General features: G+C 36.4%; 1 protein-coding gene across 3 annotated transcripts in view; it reads right to left on the bottom strand.

The window, feature by feature from the left end:
• Window positions 1–20,981, bottom strand: part of VMP1 (vacuole membrane protein 1) — a 119,147-nt gene that overhangs the window by 83,163 nt on the left and 15,003 nt on the right. For all 3 annotated transcript variants that reach the window (XM_061142664.1, XM_061142665.1, XM_061142666.1), the window contains exons 2-5: window positions 20,109–20,210; window positions 15,998–16,133; window positions 14,768–14,858; window positions 13,294–13,404 (exon numbers count right to left, since the gene is read on the bottom strand). In XM_061142664.1, coding sequence (XP_060998647.1) covers window positions 13,294–13,404; window positions 14,768–14,858; window positions 15,998–16,133; window positions 20,109–20,184 — 414 coding nt within the window. In that variant the 5' untranslated portion in view covers window positions 20,185–20,210. The remainder of the gene's footprint in view (window positions 1–13,293; window positions 13,405–14,767; window positions 14,859–15,997; window positions 16,134–20,108; window positions 20,211–20,981) is intronic.

Here is a 20,981-nt window from a genome sequence, read left to right as displayed (position 1 = left end):
CATTAGTTAATGTGGATTTTAGTTTTCCAAAAATCTGTTAGTAACTTAACTAGATGTACTCAGACTTCTATCTCATATTCCTCATTTGATGAAAAGCCTGATTAATAATAATGATAATAATGCCTGTTCAACCTAAGTAACAGAGTAATGTAATGAGGTTATGTAGTAAAAGTGTTATGATAAGTATAAAATAACCAAAATGTGTAAACTCTATAGTTCAGGCTCTAGGTTATAAGGACCTGTCTTGAAAGTCATTTTTATTATATTAAATCAATCCATAAGTAAAGATATGTTTCACTTTTCTTCTCTAAACCTAAACAATTTTGACCATAAAGTTGATTTAATATTCAGGAGGAATGGACAATGTATTTATAAAGAGAACTTTTAAAAAGCTTATAAATTGTCTAAAATATATACCCAAAAGAACAGATTTCAGGTAAACTGAATCTTACTAGCTTTCATTTAAGCGCACATTAATAGATAGTGACTTCAGGGCAGGAAGTCCGTCAGTCTGTGCATATCCTTCTGGGTTTGGTGAAAATCCAGCCCTGTCCTGGAGATCCGGGTTTCTACTTTTGATGTGGTGATACTCTTAAGAGTTAATACATGAGTCATTCCTTGGGGAAAGACGAGGAGAAGAGCTGATCATGCCCTCATCAAAAAAAGGGCAAACAGATCTTTTCTAAGAAGGGCCTGATGGTCTTCCCGCAAGAGCCCTGAGTCACTGCATACTTATAGCCAGAGTCATTATACCTATACAGAGCAATATTAGGTCACACTAGAACCTTCCTTTTGGCAATTTCTTCCCTTTTTTGTCTTACAGAGGGATAGATAGGTAAGCTATGGAGCAATCATCAGAAGTCAAGCAGGAAAAAATGTGAAGAGCTTGGCTAACAATTTTTAAAAGAATTATTCCAGCTCATGGCATTAAACGATTACTACAATAGTTCTCTTATTGAAACTGCTTTACTATTTCACTTCAACCCATATCCACGCACTTTTTCAAATAACATTTTCTTTAGGCAATAAATAGCCAAGAGTCAAAAAGTATCAGAAAGGCTTTATATGTATACATATATATACAAACTATGAAGTACTTATTCACTAAAGAAAACAGGGTGCTACAGACAGAGATGTTCTAACTTGATAGTAATCAAGATCTTGGGTTTTTTAAAATGTACAATTTTTACCACACATTAGTGATGAAATAACACTAAACTTTAAGGCAAAATCAGACTTTTGAATTTTATACAGGGGCAAATATCTCACTACTTACTTTCCTTGTATTTACTACATAACAAAGAGCCCCAATTTTTCTTATTAAAATGGTCTTTATGTTTTTAAGTAGAATTCTTTATTCATTTATCTTATTATCTTATCTGATAACCACATTCTAAACTTACAGTTTTATGGCCATGGTTTCTCATGGTACTTAAAACACTCTTGACATTCACTGATTTTTACCAATCTTTATCTAAAAATGATATTCTTAATCTAAAATGGTCTTTCAACACAACTGACTCATAAATACCATTCAGATGATAATGACCTGATGGTATATCTTTTTATAAAATCTGATCTACTTTACAATGTAACTAAATAGCTTTCAAACTTTTCTATGTACCAACTGCCATCTAAATAAGACAGTTCTAATGTGAAAATCCCTCCCATTTTGATTCCCAAAGGTGAGGGAATTCAATGGTTAAAATAGATGCCAAAGAGAAAAGGCATTTTGTACAATACATTCAGCCTTCTATTTACAGCTCAATATTTGAGAGTCTTTAAAAATTTTAAGGTGATAGTTGATAGTTTTTGTTCTCAGAGTTCTTTGTCTAAGAGGTGGAGTTGTTTTGAAAGGAACATAGGGCTTGGTAAACCTTTCTCCAGGAAACTGCTCCACCTAGTGTCCAAACTGTCTGTGTACACATTATTTGTAGATTCTTGCTGAAGGACTCACTCTCTTTGTTATTGTTAAACAGAACAGACTTTATAATCATGAATTGCATACGCAGTTTGTTGTTGCTGTTTGTCACTATCTCGTGTCCAACTCTTTTGTGACTCTACGGACTGTAGCCTGCCAGACTCCTCTGTCCACAGCAGTTCCCAGGCAAGAATACTGAAGTCGGTTACTGTTTCCTACTCCAGGGAATCTTCCCAACCCAGGGATTGAACCTGGGTCTCCTACATTGGCAGGCGGATTCTTTACCACTGAGCCACCTGGCAGTTGTTAAATCACCTTGTCTTACAACTTTAGGAATAATAATGTACATGCATATAAGGAGCATGTCTGAGATATACTTCTCATTATCAAGTTCCAATGTTCCTGCTTTTAACCTGGTTGTTTACAAAATTACGAATCATATATTCTAGTAATGGGAAATAATTCTAATGTGGCTACTGAAATTACCTTATCGCTTCTCCCAATTATTTGTAACAATCTAAATGTAATTCAAAAATTATTTATTTCTCAAAATGATTGCAGTGTTGTAAAGGTTGTATTTTTACAACAGACTGGTTCTGCACACATCAATGATTTCAAACATGAGATTAGAACTAAATTTTGTTGTCATCAGGCAGCTCAACTGGAAGAAATTCTTTTACTTTTCTCTTCATGAAAAGTTGTGTTTTTTTTTAACCCCTTGATGGTCTTCCAGACCACTCAAGCACTTGCACAACTATATTCTCTTCCAAAACATCATGTTAAGTCTACTGTTATGACCTGGAAGAGAGAAGAAATCCTTTTTGGCAAGTGGAGAAATCAAATGCATAACACGTCACGTAAAAATCCTTAGAGAGTGGTTAGTTCACTAAGGCTCCCAAGTTCAACATGCTTCTTCTGGTGTACTATAGTCATCCCATGAATTAGAGCCAGGGTTAGCAAACTACAGCCTGTGGATTAAACCCAGTCTGCTATTTGTTTTTTTGAATAAAGACTGACTGGAAAACAGTCACATTCATTCCTACATACTGTCCCTGGGTGCTTTCCTATTACCATGACAGATCAAAGGAGTTACAAAAGGGATTGCACGGCCTGCAAAGCCTAAAACATTTACTATTTGGCCCCTTTACAGCAAAAGTGCTGCCCCTGGGCTGTCGTCGTCCCTTGGGCCAAATCATTACTAAGGTGAAAATTCTGACACATTCAAACACAGAGATACATCAAAGAAGTTAACAGCAGTCACGTTCTCTTTATTAAGCTGTTTTTACTCTGGGCATTATTTCCACTAGTAAATAAGCACTCAAGCTCTGAATCACCTGAAAGGAAACCTGCTACATACATGCTTAGACTAAAATAAATTTGTTAATGGATTTCTGGAAATTAGTATGTAAGAGAAGAGGGCTTAGAAGATGTGATCTTAGAAAAATCTACTCGCCACAGAAGCTCTTCTGACTTCTGATCTACTTATAAAAGGGGCTTCCCAGGTGGTGCTAGTTGTAAAGAATCCACCTGCCTATGAAGCAGACTCAAGATATGCAGGTTCAGTTCCTGGGTCAGGAAGATACCCTGGAGCAGGAAATGGCAACCCACTCCAGTATTCTTGCCTGGAAAATGCCATAGACAAAGGAGCCTGGTGAGCTACAGCCCATGGGCTCGCAAAGAGTCAGGCACGACCGAGTGTCTGAGCTGTGCACGTGCACACATGAGCGCGCGCACACACACACACACACACATTACTTATTAAAAAGTAAATCAATGAAATCAGTAAACTTGCGCTACTTGCCAGGCAAAATCAGCTCATGAAATAGACATCAAGTTCATGAAACAGTCATCTACTACAGGTGTACTTATGCAAAATGACTATAAAATTCTAAAACAAAAGAGCAGATGAAAAAAGTGCGTAATGCAAGCATCTTAATAAATTATTTCAGGCACAGGTAGTGGGTTCAATCACTGGGTCAGGAAGATCCCCTGGAGAAGGAAATGGCAACCTACTCCAGTATTCTTGCCTGGGAAATCCCATGGACAGAAAGGCCTGGCAAGCTACAGTCCATGGGATTGCAAAGAGTTGGACACGCCTTTGTGACTGAGCATGAGCACCTACTTATATATATATATATATATATATATATATATATACATACACACACATACACACATCCTTTTCTTAATCTTTATTCGTTCCTCAATCTCTGTGCTTCAATGTAGAATTACTTTCCTTCCATTTATTCAAAGAACACTTTTTACTATTTCCTTTACAGCATGTTTGCTAGTGGCAAACTGTTTCTGTTTTTCTGAAAATATCTTTACTTAATACTGTTCGCAGGTCACTTTTGAGTATCATCTGTTGGCAGTTATTTTCTTTAAGCCATCTAAAGATATCCCACTGTCAGCTGATTTTTTTCAACAAAAGCGATGACAAATCAGTCTTACTAAAGTTCCTGTGAAGACAGTAGGTATTTTTTCTCCATCTCTCCTTTTTTGATCTAGATACTTTTCTCTGATCAATTAATCCTGTCTTAGCTGTGGTCTGTTAAAGTCCATCAACTGAGTTCTTAATTTTAGATACTATTCTTTTAATTCAAAATTTCCACTTGCTCTCCTTTAAAGTTTTCAACCTCTGGTAAAATATTCTAACTTGTATTTTACTTCTTTGAAACACACTGATTTTGGATTAAGGTACACGCTTACTAACCTTATTAAACAGATACCCTGTGGATCTATTTCTATTATTTCTTGTTTTGACTAAATTATATTGTTTCCTCAGATATCTGATTACTTTGGATTGAGTGTCTGACTTATTTTTTTAATATAATGTGACGCCTAGGATGACTTTATTTTCCTCTAGACTTAAAATTTACACCTGAGCTTCAGCCTCTGTATGGGCTGATTTGTATGATATTCATTCTTACATTTAAACTATGGCCTTTCAGGGCCCCAAAGCCAAGCCTGCAGGTTTATCAGGGCATATATTTGACCGGTTCCAAACAATGTCTGAAAAGGAGTGTTTTAAAAATAAAAACAGAGTACGACTAATGATAATAATAATAATAATAATGATGATGGTCACTTAACATTCACTGAGCACCTTATATATACTAGCCACTGAACTGAAAAGTATACATGTCTTATTTCATTTACTCCTCCAAACAGCCTTATGAGATAGGTACTATTATTATCGTTCCCATCTACAGCTGAATAAACTGAGGCTTAAAAAGTTAAGATATTTGCCAAATATCACAGAGTTAGTAATACTGGACCATGCATTGAAACCCAGCTCTGATTATGCCCTATTACCTACCTCCCATGATAGGAATATGTTAGTCCTGTAACAAAATCAACCTCCATGACTTGCATATTTTTAAATAATAAAGAAAAAGAATTAAGGCATTGTACCTGAAACTGGGCATGCCACAGGAGTATGTTCTACATGTAAACATATATGACAATGAAAAGAAAGTCTAATAACTGCTTAACTAATTAATGAATGTGTAAAATTATTAAAAAAAAACATTTTCATTCACATGCATTAAGTGGTACTATGCAGCCATAAATACATAAAAAAATAGAATATGCCTCTAATCTATTTGAGGGTTTCATATTTACCCAGAATAGAACCTGCAAATACAGGATAGTATATTGGTTGTATTAGCAATGCCACCTAGTGGCAAACTAATACAGCCATAGATAGAAAAAAAGTCCTAGAAGAGTGGTTCTTAACCTTGCATGGGTTACAGTCTGGAGAATCTAACACTATAGGTCCTTTCTCCCAGAAAGATGCACAGTTATGAAGATATATAGCAAGTACAGTGTTCAGGAAATTAAAAGACCTCCTGAAACCCATTTGTTGACTCTTAGAATTAATGGAACGAACCAACTAACCTAGCCGAGCTGTGCCACGCTAAGTTGTTTTAGTTGTGCCCGACTCTTTGCAACCCTGTGCACCACGGCCCGCCAGGCTCCACTGTCCCGAGGATTTTCCAGGCAAGGTTACTGGAGTAGGTTTCCATGCCTTCCTCCAGGGGATCTACCCAACCCAGGAATCGAACCCATGTCTCTTACCTCTCCTGCACAGGGAGGTGGATTCTTTAATATGAGTGCCACCTGGGAAGCCCCTCAACTAACCTAGAGGCCCAACCAACTTCCCATGAGCCTTGAGAAGGAATCTATTCATTTTTCCCTTCAATCTCTTCCTCTCTGTTTAACAATCACTATTTCTGCATAAACACTGCAGACAGATTCTTTACCCGCTGAGCCACCAGGGAAGCCCTCTGCATAAACAATATCTAACTTTTCCTCTGTGGTTACATACCTGTTCTCAGCAAACCTCAAGATTTCTACTGCTCCCAAATCAATTTACAAAATTTGACGGTAGGCCAAACAAGTCATTTCTCCTGGTTGATTTTCATTAATTTTAACATTTAATCAAGCAACTAGTCTTACTTCTAATGCTTAAAGAAATGATGAAAAAAAAAAGATGAAAAAAAAAGAAATGATGAGAATTTCTAGAACATCTGAATTAAGTTATAACTTTCAATTGTAACTAAAAACTATAAATGAAATTGCTGAATGACAAACTTAAAAATCAAGAAAAATTTTCCCTTTTAAAGGCAGATATGTAGGTAAATAATATTTTAGGAAATAAAGTAACATTTTTAGATCACCATTGAGTTAAACAGTGAGTTATAATTAACTAAATGATTACTTCCAAAAGAGGTAACTTCCATACTGGGAAGAACCTAATTGAGAAATTTTGTGTATGCAGGAAAAACTTTCCTATTTCACTTTAAAATCATAATTTCCAGTAAAGAGAACCATGATCAAGAATGAACTAAATTTTTTCTCTGTTAAACTCAGTTTCTTTTTCACCTATTTTACAATAAATTATTATCTTCTTTAAGTTTTTCATGTGGACATTTTTAAAAATCTCTACTGAATTTGTTACCATATTGCTTCTGTTTTATGTTTTCCTTTTTGGCTAAGAAGCATGTGGGATCTTAGGTCCCTAACCAGGGACTGAACCCATACCCACCCCCCCCTCCCGCCGCACTGGGAGGACAGCGCCTTAACCATTAGACTGCCAGGGAAGTCCCTTGCTGTAACTATTGTCAAAAGAAGGGTCATATTTCTGACCAAACTTCTCTCCTAATATAGTCAATTGTTCTCTTGACTGAAGGGCACATGGAAAGGGTGCCTATTCCATCAGCATAAAAATGTATGGCATGAGAACGTTAACATCACATCTCCTTAACTGAGGATTATGTGAAGGCTCATAAATCAAAGATGTAATTAGGACTTCCCAGATACAATCACATTTCACAAATATAAAACAAAAGGAATGATGATCTATAAGGAAAAAACTGTGTCAACCATTACCACCATGAAAACATTAAAAATCTAATCATACATTATTTTGAATCACTTTTTAAATAATAAGAGATCAAATTCTTAAACTTTTATCTGATACTGCTTTGCCTCTAGTTTCCTGGCTATTTTTCTCCATAACTGCCAAAGTTCACAAATGCATAGTCTGTAGTTACTGATGACATTTTCTTGCTACACATTTGCTACACTATTGTTTATTGACTACCTTGGCCCTTAGAAGGACTACATGAAATAATTCAGGTAAAGAGCTGAGCACAGAGTCTAGCATGTGGTAAACATTCAATAAATGTTAGTCTATTGGTCAGGACAGGTTAAAATAACAAATAGCCCCCAACTCTCAGTAGCTTAAGACAACTAAGTTTCTATCTCCCTAACTCTACATATCCCTCAGAGGCTAGCAAAGTGAATCTGCTCACCGTAGTCAGAGACTTGGGCTCCAGGTGAAACACAGCATGACAAACCTTGAAACTTCCATCAGGAAGCAAGTATCAGTTATGCTCACATTTCACTGATGAAAGCAAATCACCTGGCTGGAGTTCAACAGGATGAGGATGCAACATCTCCTCACAAAAATGAATACCAAATACGGATAAAAACAACAGAACTGACTTCAGTTAGTATTGCTCTGATGACAATAATGATGACAATGTTTGCCATTTTTGGTAGTAGTAGTAGAAACAGCTGTAGTAACTTCTTGGAATCTGACTTTCATCCCAATCAGGTAATTAAAAATAAACAACAAAACAACAACAACAACAAAAAAAAAAAAACAACAAAAAAACAAACAAAAAAAAACAGAAAAAAAAATAAACAAAAACCAGTGACATCTTTTATCTTCCTTTTGTTTGACTTCTCAGAAAATTATTTTTTCCAAATACTTGTTTTTCTTCATTTTCCCTATTAAACCTAAGGAATTCCGGAAGGAATTCTATGTTTAAGAACTAACAAACTTAACAACTAAAGATAATCTGGTCAAATTGAAATGGCATATTCTGGGTACCTCTTTATATTTTTAACATTAATATACTGCTCTTCAAGATTTCTCATTCTGAATTTGCTATATTGACCTTTCATCCATTTTTGATCACTACTATCTAAAAAAGTGTTCTTCTGACCAAATCCTCACTGATTCATGATAAAAACAAACAAACAAAAAAAACTCTCAGACACACACACACACAACTCACAACAAACTAGGAACAGAAGTGAGTTTCATCAACTTGATAAAGAACACCAACAAAAACCTGTAGCTAACATGATATGTAGCTTCATGGTGAGAGACTAGAGGCTTCCTCACTAAGGTTGGGAACAAGGGGATTTCCCTGCCACCACTCCAATTCAACATCAGACGGAGCTGATGCAATTAAAGACGAGGGGGAAAAATGAAAGGGTACACAGACTGAGAAGGAAAAAACAAAACTATTTGCAGATGACATGATTATTTTACACAGAAAATCCTAAAGGATCAACAAAGTCCTGAAACTACTAAGGTTGCACAATATAAGGTTAATATACAAAAGTTGATTACTTTCCTATGTATCACCAATTAATATACATGATCTATAGATCATGTCCCTAGTCATTTACTCAAATGAGCTGAATTCTTATATATATATATATATATCCAAAACTCTGCACATGAATATTTATAGCAGTTTTATTCATAATGGTTATAACCTGGAAATAACCATGATGATCTTCAATACATGAATGGATAAACAAATTGTGGTGGTACACCCAGGAAATGGAATATTATTTGGGAATAAAAAAAAAAAAATGAGATATTGGCACTTCCCAGTGATCCAGGGGACTTTGTGCTTCCAATGCAGTGGGTGTGGGTTTGATCCTTAGTTGGGGAATTAAGATCCCACATGAAGTGGGGCATGGCCCCCCAAAAAATAAAGAACTGAGGTATCAAGTCATGAAGACAATGGAGGAACTTTTCACCCATATTGCTAAGTGAAAGAAGTCAAGCAGAAAAAGACTCATACTGTATAATCCCAACTATACGAACAAAATCAAAACTTACAGAAAGAGTAAAAGATTAGTGTTTTCTTAGGGTCTGTGAGTAGGGAGAATGAGAAGGGTAGGAATAAACAGGTATAGCACAGGGTATTTTTAGGAGAGTGAAGCTATTCTGTGATACTGTAATGGAGAATGTATAACATTAAGGTCTTGCCAAAACCTATAAAACTATATAAAACACAGAGTGAACTCTAATATAAACAATTGGCTTTAGTTAGTAATGCATCAATATTGGTTCCTCAACTGTACAAAAACAGTTTTAATGATCAAGATTAATCATGAAGTGTGGTCATACCAGATATCCTGGAGTGTGAAGTGAAGTGGAACTTAGGAAGCTTTACTATGAACAAAGCTAGTGGAAATGATGGAATTCCAGCTGAGTCAGTCAAAACCCTAAAAGATAATCCTGTTGAAGTGTTGCACTCAATATGACAGCAAATTTGGAAAACTCAACAGTGGCCATAGAAATGGAAAAGGTCAGTTTTCATTCCAATCCCAAAGAAAGGCAATGCCAAAGAATGTTCAAACTACCACATAATTGCCACATAATTGCTATTTTCACATGCTAGCAAGGTAATGCTCAAAATTTTTCAAGCTAGGCTTCAACAGTACATGAACCAAGAACTTCCAGATGTGCAAGCTGGATTTAGGAAAGGCAGAGAGGCCAGAGATCCAATTGCCAACATCTGTTGGATCATAGAAAAAGCAAGGGAATTCCAGAAAAACATCTCCTGCTTCATTGACTACGCAAAAGCCTTTGACTGTGTGGATCACAGCCAAAGCCTTAAATGTGTGGATCATAACAAACTGTGGAAAACTCTTAGAGATGGGAATACCAGCCCACCTTACCTGCCTCTTGAGAAACCTGTATGCAGGTCAAGAAGTAACAGAACTGTACACGGAGCAATGGACTGGTTCAAAACTGGGACAAGGCTGTATATTGTCACCCTGCTTAATTTTACTTCTATGCAGAGTACATCATAAGAAATTTCAGGCTGGGTGAAGCACAAGCTGGAATCAAGATTGCTGGAAGAAATATCAACAACCTCATATATGCACACGACCCCACCCTAATAGCAGAAAGCGAAGAGGAACTAAACAGCCCTTGGTGAAAGTGAAAGAGGAGAGTGAAAACTCTGGCTTAAAACTCAGCATTAAAAAAATGAAGAGCATGGCATCCAGTCCCATTACTTCATGGCAAACAGATGGGGAAACAATGGAAACAGTGACAGACTTTCTTCACTTGGGCTCCAAAATCACTGTGGACAGTGACTGCAGCCATGAAATTAAAAGACACTGGCTCCTTGGAAGAAAAGCTATGACAAACCTAGACAGTGTATTAAAAAGCAGAGACATCACTTTGCCAACAAAGCTCCATATAGTCAAAGCTATGGTTTTTCCAGTAGTCATGTATGGATGTGAGTTGGACCATAAAGAAGGTTGAGCACTGAAGAATTGATGCTTTTGGACTGTGGTGTTGGAGAAAACTCTTCAGAGTCCCTTGGACTGCAAGGAGATTCAACCAGTCAATCCTAAGGGATATAAACCCTGATTATTCATTGGAATGACTAATACTAAAGCTGAAGTTTCAATACTTCAGCCACATGACGTGAAGAGCTTTCTCATTGGAAAAGACCCTGATGCTGTGAAAGATTGAGGGCAGGAGGAGAAGGGGGCGACAGAGGATGAGATAGTTGGATGACATCACTAACTTAATGGACATGAATCTAAGCAAACTCTGGGTGATAATGAAGAAAGGGAAGCCTGGTGTGCTGCCGTTCATGGAATCGCAAAGAGTCAGATGTGACTGAACAACAAAAATGCAGATCTGGTTATTTTGCTTTTAGGGCACTTAAAAGTAACTCTAAATGCTACTGACAAATAACAAAAGTCAAATTAATCTAATGCTGAAAAACATGGTCGGATCCATCTGGATGCCAGTTTATTATCAGCAATGATAATGCCACAATGTTTTTATATGGTTTTTATGTATAACGCAACACAGTTCCAGATGTTCCTTGACTTTATCTCCACATTTGCTTAACTAGAAATAATATACGTGGCACTGAGAGTAATGAGAGAGTGATACTTCCCTTCAGATAGTTTTTGCAGAATTCCTTCTAAACTTGTGGAAAAAATTTAACTACATTCCCTTAACCCTGCACTGTGATCAAGGGCAGAAATAACTACTCAGTTTACAGAAACAAAGATGTGACTTTTCACTCAAATACATGTTGTAATAAATGCTTATTTGTATGTTTTAAAGCCTTTACTGGTTACATGAATCAATGGAACTAAAATAATAATGTTTTCACAACAAGACAGTTTATAAATGCCATTTTAGAAAGTTTCTCAAGGATATGAAAAGAAACAGAAAATGTGAAACTTCTAAGTTTCAAATTTTTCTTACTCTTACTTATTACGGGATTTATAAGCTTCGTTAGAATCCCTTTTAAGATTCAGTAGAATCTGCTAGCTGGGTTGCTTTATAAATACTTCCAAATTAATCAAATGCAACTAATGAGTTCCTTAATCTGTTCTTCCCAAGGAATCTAAGAGGACAGGTCTAGAAAAGAATAGAAAGGTAACTGGTATTTTCTTCTTTCCTCCTCTGCCTCAACCTCTAGTATAGCATTATATTTCTAGAATAATTAAAGAAACACTGATATGATCACTTATCTAGGATTTATGTTTCTATCTGGGTTAAAATCAACAAGCAGTCATGAACAGAATTCTAAAATTCCATGTTTTAAAATTCCCATAAACTCACAGAACTTATATATTATAGATTAATTCTTAGGCTTCAGACCATTAGTTAAGCAGCCTTCTGAATACTCATTTCCTAATATTTATCATACTTGCTTCAGAAATGAATTCATTGAAGCATAAAGATTGGAAGTGTTTGCATTGCTGAACTCTATTTAGCAATCAGTACTGCTATGACAACTTTTCACCTGTCTTCTGCATCAAGAGCAAGCTGTTTTCAAATACGAAATTGTTTTCAATACATTATTCAGAGACAGGAAGAGAGTGAAACAAGAGAGACATCCAGGGCACAAATTTAATGAGGCCTTCACTCATGAGCCCCACATTTCTATGACCCTAAAAGTAACTATATAAATTCTGTGCCCTCGATGTCACGCTTGTCACCCCCTAGTCTTAGCTCTGCCATTATTTCATTATATTTGCCAGTGTCCAAAGCAAAAACCTCTCTTTCATTTCTCTAGTTTCAACTAAGTAAAAAAATATATATTTTTTTAGGAAGGGTACATTTTATATTTTAATTTAAAAGAGTTTAAGAAAGCATCAGTTCTACACACATAATACTTCATTAATTGCATTCAATAAGAATACCAAAATAACTACCCAGTTGTGTACACGGTTATCTGAGAATGTGAGGGAAGACACCATTTCTCATTTGCTATTAACACAGAAAGTTACTGTCCAAGTCAATTCTAACCCTTACATGGAATTTCCCACAACTAAATAACTTCAACTATTACACTGTAACTGCACAAGCAAGAGAAATCTCAAACAGAAATCTCAACAGAAAAAACGTTTCCTGGCTGAATTAATATAAGTAAACAATCTCATTTGCCTAAGGCTCCCCCCCCCCCGCCTTCTCTTTTTAAATTCTCAACTCAAAAGGAAAACCAAAACAGAGTTCCGAATCAAACCTAAAGCACTGACTGGGGCTCAGACGGTAAAGTGTCTGCCTACAGTGCAGGAGACCCGGGTTCGATCCCTGGGTCGGGAAGATCTCCTGGAGAAGAGAATGGCAACCCACTCTGGTATTCTTGCCCACTACCCCCCAAAAAAGGGGCTCAAAGAAATATAAAACACAAAGATATTCAAATAAAAACCTTAGAATTTTAACTTCTGGAGTGTAAGCACAAATTAAAACATAATCTCTTTCAATGTTGATTATTAAAAGATAATCTTACCAGATAAAGCAGAAAGGTGTGCAGCCCTGTTCCAAGCCCAACAGAAGACAAAATTCCTAAGCCTATCCAGTAGGCATACAAAAGAAACTGTTTCTCTATACGTTGCACATACTGAAAAACAAAAGCAATAAGGTGATAAAAAACAAAATCAGAATTCTTAAGCAGAAATGTATTTATCAACTACAATTAAAAAAAACCAAAAAACTAAGTTTCCAATAGGAAGAAAGTATTAAGATTCAAGGCTCCTTAAAGAGACCTAATTCCTCTAACATGTGGTAGCAGAGATGACTGAAAAAAAAAAAATCATGTGATTGGAATAAAGCTCATTTCTACATTTTAAAAGTCCTACTATTACAATGACATTTGTAGGAAATATGCAAATTGCTGATAACTATGAGAATAAAAATTTTAAAGACACTTAAAAGTTTCACAAATTTTGTTTAAAAAAGCATGATAATATACAGTGGTAAGAGACGGGTGGTTATTTATATAATATTTGGAACCAGAACTTATTCTTGTTGATCCTAGTAAAAAAATGTACATAAAATTATTTTTATATATTTAAGACCAAGATGCTTTACAAGCAAAAGCAAACTGCAGCCCACTGGGATACAGACTTGGAAGATTTCCAGAGTTTAGATGCTCATATTGGACAGTAAATCCATCAAGCCAGTTCCCTGGAAACTCTTAACAGCACACACAGATTTCTTTAAAATATATTTAAAACCTGCACTTATATGTATAAAAACTTCTCTGATTAGAAGCAAACTGCTTCACCCCACTCCTTTTAATGCCATTTATTGTTTCCTAATTTTATAAGTAATATTTATAAGTAATATATGTTTATTACAGACAAGTAGAAATACATAAAGTAAAAAACAACTATCACCCATAATCTCCACCCTACCAAAGATAATCACCATCGGCATTTTGATGAACATAGAGGTAAGCTGCTCTAACATGTGAAATGGTACCATTTTAGAACTATTTCCTACCAGAATACATGAATATTTTGCTATTTAACAAAAGTTATTAACAAAATGTCCTATTTTCCCTTCAGTTTATGCTGGACTTACAGACAACAGGCAAGCGAACTTCCCCCCACTTTATACACATAAAACCGAACTTTCAATCTAGGATGATATATGAGCTTTGATAGGTCACAGGATAGAAAATATGAAGACTTTGGTAGTGATTAAAGAATTCATGCTGCCTTGACTAAACATTGCCTGGAAAGTTACCTTTAAATCCTTAAAGGTAAAAAGTAATGATATATACCAAATATAAATACTAAGCAGCCATGAACTACCACAAGAATATTTTTAATATTTGGCCTTAAAAATAAAACATTAAGATACCACTTATGATATAAATTTTTAAAAAAATCAACAAAACCCACAACAAAACCCAAACAGTTCCATTCTGAAACCACCTGGGATCAGGGAGGGAACAAGCATAGTGCTGGACCCCTTACCTGTTGATGTGCTCCTTCAACATAATACGTAGCTGTAAGCACAGCAAGCAGCAGTAAAAAAGACACCACAATGCTTTGACGATGCCATAATCTTAAAAGCAAAACAAAAAAATAAGATACATCACAGTCTCATTTTTAGGATTCATCACTCTCAAGACATTTCTCACTTAATGAAGTTTTTTAGCTCAGGTTTAGAAGTGGTTCTTGGTGGACTGAGCTCTTTTGTTCTTAAAGACTACAGTCTCTTGATGGACAGAAGAGAATAAACAAGATACATGGGTACAGAATCTAATTTCTTACTGCAAACCCCACTGCTGCCCTCCCCATACCCCCAAATTACTTGTATATACTCCAACCTCTAAGTGGGATGGGACAAAGAGGATATATGTATACCTCTAGCTGATTCATGCTGTTGTATGGCAGAAACCAACACAGCACTGTAAAGCTATTATCCTCCAACTAGAAACGAATTTGAAAAAGTATGTACTGGATAGGGCATTAGCCTTTAGTCAGAGGACTTGGATCAGAGTCTCTGAAGTATTGCACTTAGAGTAAGACACTGAACTAATCTGATTCTGTTCCTTGTTTTTAAAATCATAATGATCATATACTTATTTTACCTTCTTCACAGAATTGCTAGAAGGATCAAATGAACTAAAAAGTGTTACAAAATACTTTATAAACCGGAAGTACAATAAAAATGTAAATATTATTACAGATATCTTGGAAAGGTAAACCAGAAAATGATTAAGGCAATTAAAAGTTCAACTTGCTCTTTATGATATCAGAAAGGGCTTACAAGTACTAAATTTAAAGATAGAACACAATCTCCAAGGCAGAGTCCTTTTCATTGGATCAAACTATCAGTAGTGCCACGTATTCTAAACCTTGACCTGCTAAAGAATCAGTGTATCTAACGTACACAGGCCTGATTGCTCCTGAAGGTAAAGCCAGAAGAAAAAACTTTTCGTTGTTAGAGTTCTCCTTTGCATAAAAGATTCAATAGGAGACAATGGTCAACTCTAATAATCCAGTAAACAAATAGCAGTAAGGTTCCCTAATCTATTTTTCTTCAAACTACATATAAAGAGGAAAATAAATATGTTCCTATAACATTCTAAATTTAATTAATCCATTTTGATAGAGCAGGTGGCAAGAATAGGCGATTGCTGAAGACTTCCAGAATTAGTAAAAAACAGTTTATATAAAAATTAATGGAAGACTCCTTACTTTGAGGTCCATTCCTTCAAGATTACTAGGGTTTCCAGAGAAAAATACTGCAAGGTAATGAGTGGCTGTCTCCACAGGACAATATTCTGTCTTTCTTCTCTATCCCTCCTCTTCTTTTCATTCACTGAAGAGGGGTCTGAAAACAGTGCAGAAGTTAAAACAGGATGCTACTTTTCCCAGTCACTCTCAAAACTCACCTATCTTCCCATCCCACGTTTGAACGACTGCATAGAAACCTCAAAAGCAAACAACCTGATTCATACTGTGCCAAGTCTAGGCTATGTCCTGCTGTTCTTCTCTTACCATTATTTTTGGAATTATTTTAGAGTCAGGACACAAGTTTCTCTTATACATTACTGAAAGTGAAAGTGAAGTCGCTCAGTCATGTCCAACTCTTTGCGACCCTATGGACTGTAGCCTACCAGGCTCCTCCGTCCATAGAATTTTCTAGGCAACAGGACTAGAGTGGGTTGCCATTTCCTTCTCCAGGGGATTTTCCTGACCCAGGGATTGAACCCGGGTCTCCGACATTGCAGGCAGACACTTTACCACCTGAGCCACCTGGGAAGCCCATACATTACTGGAATACTAAATTAGTCCACTTTCTATGAAGGGCAATTTGGCATCATATCATAGAACAAAGTGATTTAGAGCTCAAAAATGTGAAGGCCAACTAGTAGTGTTAGTCACTTAGTCACATCCAACTCTGCGATCCCATGGACCATATAGCCTGCTAAGCTCTAATGTCCACAGAATGCTCCAGGCAATAATAACTGGAGTGGGTTGCCACTGCCTTCTCCAGGGGATCTTCCCAACTCAGGGACTGAACCCAGGTCTCCTGCATTGCAGGCAGATTCTTTACCATCTGAGCTATCAGGGAAGACCAGCAGGTTCTGCTCTAAAAAAACTTTGTGAAGGGACATCAAAACCCTGGCTCTGCCACCTACTGGTCAAAGCAAGTTAACCTTTCTGTGCCTCAGTTTTCTCTTCTCTAAAATAAAGATAAAATAGAACTTACTTTTTAGGGTCTTGTTAAAGATTAAATGAGTTAACACATGTATATATATGTGCAATTAAGTTTACTTATTATTGTAAATAGTAGTAAATCTCTTGGCATCATCGCTCAAAATTATAAATGCACATACTCTCCAGTTGAGCTATTTCAAATCCTAAAAAATGATGCTGTGAAAGTGCTGCACTCAATATGTCAGCAAATTTGGAAAACTCAGCAGTGGCCACAGGACTGGAAAAGGTCAGTTTTCATTCCAATCCCTAAGAAAGGCAATGCCAAAGGATGCTCAAACTACTGCACAATTGCACTCATCTCACATGCTAGCAAAGTAATGCTCAAAATTCTCCAAGCTAGGCTTCAACAATACGTGAATCGTAAACTTCCAGATGTTCAAGCTGGTTTTAGAAAAGGCAGGGGAACCAGAGACCAAATTGCCAACATCTGTTGGATCATAGAAAAAGTAAGAGAATTCCAGGAAAACATCTATTTCTGCTTTATTGACTACACCAAAACCTTTAACTGTGTGGATCACAACAAACTGTGGAAAATTCTGAAAGAGATGGGAATACCAGACCATTTGACCTGTCTCTTGAGAAATCTGTATGCAGGTCAAGAAGCAACAGTAAGAACTGGACATGGAACAACAGACTGGTTCCAAATAGGAAAAGGAGTACGTCAAAGGCTGTATATTGTCACCCTACTTATTTAACTTATATGCAGAGTACATCATGAGAAACTCTGGGCTGGAGGAAGCACAAGCTGGAATCCAGATTGCCAGGAGAAATATCAATAACCTCAGGTATGCAGATGACACCACCCTTATGGCAGAAAGTGAAGAAGAACTAAAGAGCCTCTTGATAAAACTAAAAGAGGAGAGTAAAAGAGTTGGCTTAAAACTCAACATTCAGATCACGGCATCTGGTTCCATCACTTCATGGCAAATAGATGGGGAAACAGTAGAAACGGTGACAGACTTTATTTTTGGGGGCTCCAAAATCACTGCAAATGGTGATTGCAGCCATGAAATTAAAAGGTGGTTGCTACTTGGAAGCAAAGTTATGACCAACCTAGACATTACTTTGCCAACAAAGGTCTGTCTAGTCAAGGCTATGGTTTTTCCAGAAGTCATGTATGGATGTGAGAGTTGGACCATAAAGAAAGCTGAGCGCTGAAGAACTGATGCTTTTGAACTGTGGTGTTGGAGAAGACTCTTGAGAGTCCCTTGGACTGCAAGGAGATCCAACCAGTCCATCCCAAAGGAGATCAGTCCTGAGTCTTCACTGGAAGGACTGAGGTTAAAGCTGAAACTCCGATACTTTGGCCACCTGATGCAAAGAGCTGACTCACTGGAAAAGGCCCTGATGCTGGGAAAGATTGAAGATGGGAGGAGAAGGGGATGACCGAGGATGAGATGGTTGGATGGCATCACTGACTCAATGGAGACGAGTCTGGGTAAACTCTAGGAGTTGGTGATGGACAGGGAGGCCTGGCGTGCTGCAGTCCATGGGATCGCAAGGAGTCAGACACCACTGAGCGACTGAACTGAACTGAACTGTCACTCAATAATTCTACTTAGGAGAATGATTAGGTGTAAGGAGAAATGACTTTTGTACAAGTTTACTCAGTGCGGTGTTATCTGCTTTAATAAGACGGAGGAGTGATTAAAATATGTTATACCTGAACAAATAGAACACTAGGCAGCCATAATAAAGAATAAGCTCTTGGGACTTCCCTGGTGGTTCAGTGAATAAGAATCCACCTGCCAAAGCAGGGGACTCCGGTTCAAGCCCTGGTCTGGGAAGACCCCACATGCTGCGGAGCAATGAAGCACGTGGGCCCCAACTACTGAGCCTGTGCTCCACAACAAGAGAAGCCACAGCAATAAGGAGCCTGTGAACCGCCATGACGAGCAAGCCCGAACGCAGCAACGAAGTCCTAGTGCAGCCCCAAACAAACAAATAATAAAAAAGAGTAAGTTCTTCATGTACAATCTCTAGAAAATAGTGAGTTAAAAATCCCAAACAAATGCACACCATGGAACAGAACAGTACTGTGTCATTCTCACATTAATTTTAAACTCCAAAGGTGTAGGCAATAGTAGAAGAATATACAAATGTATGTGCTTGCTGAAAGGAATGAAAAAATGACATGTAAAAGCTCCGAATGGGACGAGACTATGACACATGCAATGCCTATCTCTGAATCCTGAGACTCCTGGTGAAATGATACAAAATGTATTGACAACCAAAATAACCCAAAAGTCAGTTAAGTGCTGCAAACACATTCTGCAAAGCAACTTAGTGATCAAAATGAACAGATGGGAACTACTACTTCAGAAAGCTTGCAGTCCTTCCTGTAGAAGATTTCTATGATATAATTATTACTCTGCTGAAATACTAATATTATTTGCAATGTGTTTGAGATGTCATATGATCAAGTTAAAAAGAAAATCATTACAATTAACAGAAAAGGAAAACCTTTCACTTTCTTTTAAACACATAAAGGAAAGTTCTTAAATCATCTATATAAATGATAACTGTAATTTTTAGAGTAAATGTATAAATAAGAGTCATATATACTGAAATTTACCACAAATACCTAATTCAATTAAAATACAAATTTACTTGTCTCAAACTAAAATTTGAAAAGAAATCCACAATAATCACATTCTGACTTTTTGGATAATTATAAAAATTACAATTAGCAGAATAAATAAATTTATAATCTATTTCTAAGGTTACAAAATAGCATGATACAACTGAATGGCAAACAAAGTCAAATAAATATTACCACACTGTTAAGATTAAAAAGCAATAATTTTGTATCTAGAACACTGCTGATGTGACTATGGCCAAGCTGCTTCTGCTATCACTGTGAAAAATCACCTTATAGGCCCTTATACAGCCACAATTTAATTTACTATGAAGATGAAACAAAAGATAATCTTTTACAAGATTTGTAAGAATTTTATGTATTTTACATATTATTTTATTAACAAAAGATAATGCATATTAGATATAATATATTTCTATTTTATTCCAATGAAAAGGATATCGTTTAAACCCATAGATCTTCTCCCTTCAAACCACCATCCTTTACCTGTGAAGTTTCCATTAAATTGTTCCTTGTTCATTGCTACACGTCTCTGGTCACAGTTTTTTCCATTCTCTGCCATTTCATAGATCAGAAACTCTTGAGGAGCTAAGAAAACAAAATAAAATCCAGTGTTATGTTACATATTCCTGCTTTTTTCTGTGGCTGAATGACACTGAATCCCCACCTGCTATCTCAATGTGCTGACACCTTAACTTTTCCTGTTATAATCAAGATTTAATAATCTGTATAAAGTCTAATATAAGTATTAAAAATATGAAAGACATGTTGTTGCAATCCTTTTTCAAACAGCTATCCCAGTGCTTTTCCAGATTAAAATTTGCAGGTGATTGGTCCATAGAAGGTTATAAAATACTAGCACCTTCAAACAGGTAACTTATGTCTAAAGTCTTTCTAATTCATTAATACCGTACACACTATCTACTCAAATTTTACCAATCTTTCAGTCTTTTGGCATTACTTAAAAAAAAAAAAAAGGATTACATTATCAAACATGTTAAAAATGTTGACAACAGATCCAAGATTAATTATATTTAGCAAGTAATTCTACTGAAAGAAAAAAAAAGTACAGGCATAGAAGGTGAAAATTTTAAATGTTTAAGATAAGTTGAATGTACTCTTTAGGGACTTGCCTGGTGGTGCGGTGGTTAAGAATCTGCCTTCCAATGCAAGGGACATGGTTCCGGTCCCTGGTCAGGGACTGAGGTCCCACGCGCCCTGCCTAACTACTGAGCCTGTGGGCTCCAACTGAGACCTCAGGCAGCCGACAGTGAGTAAATATTTAAGTGTACTCGTTATATCACACTTCATATTACGAGTTCAGATGTAAATTTTTTACTTAAAATCTCTATCTTACAA

Source organism: Dama dama, chromosome 5, assembly GCF_033118175.1.
Source record: "Dama dama isolate Ldn47 chromosome 5, ASM3311817v1, whole genome shotgun sequence".
NCBI classification, from domain to species: Eukaryota; Metazoa; Chordata; class Mammalia; order Artiodactyla; family Cervidae; genus Dama; species Dama dama.
The sequence above is the reverse complement of the archived record's forward strand: the minus strand, read 5'-3'. Positions and strand labels throughout refer to the sequence as shown.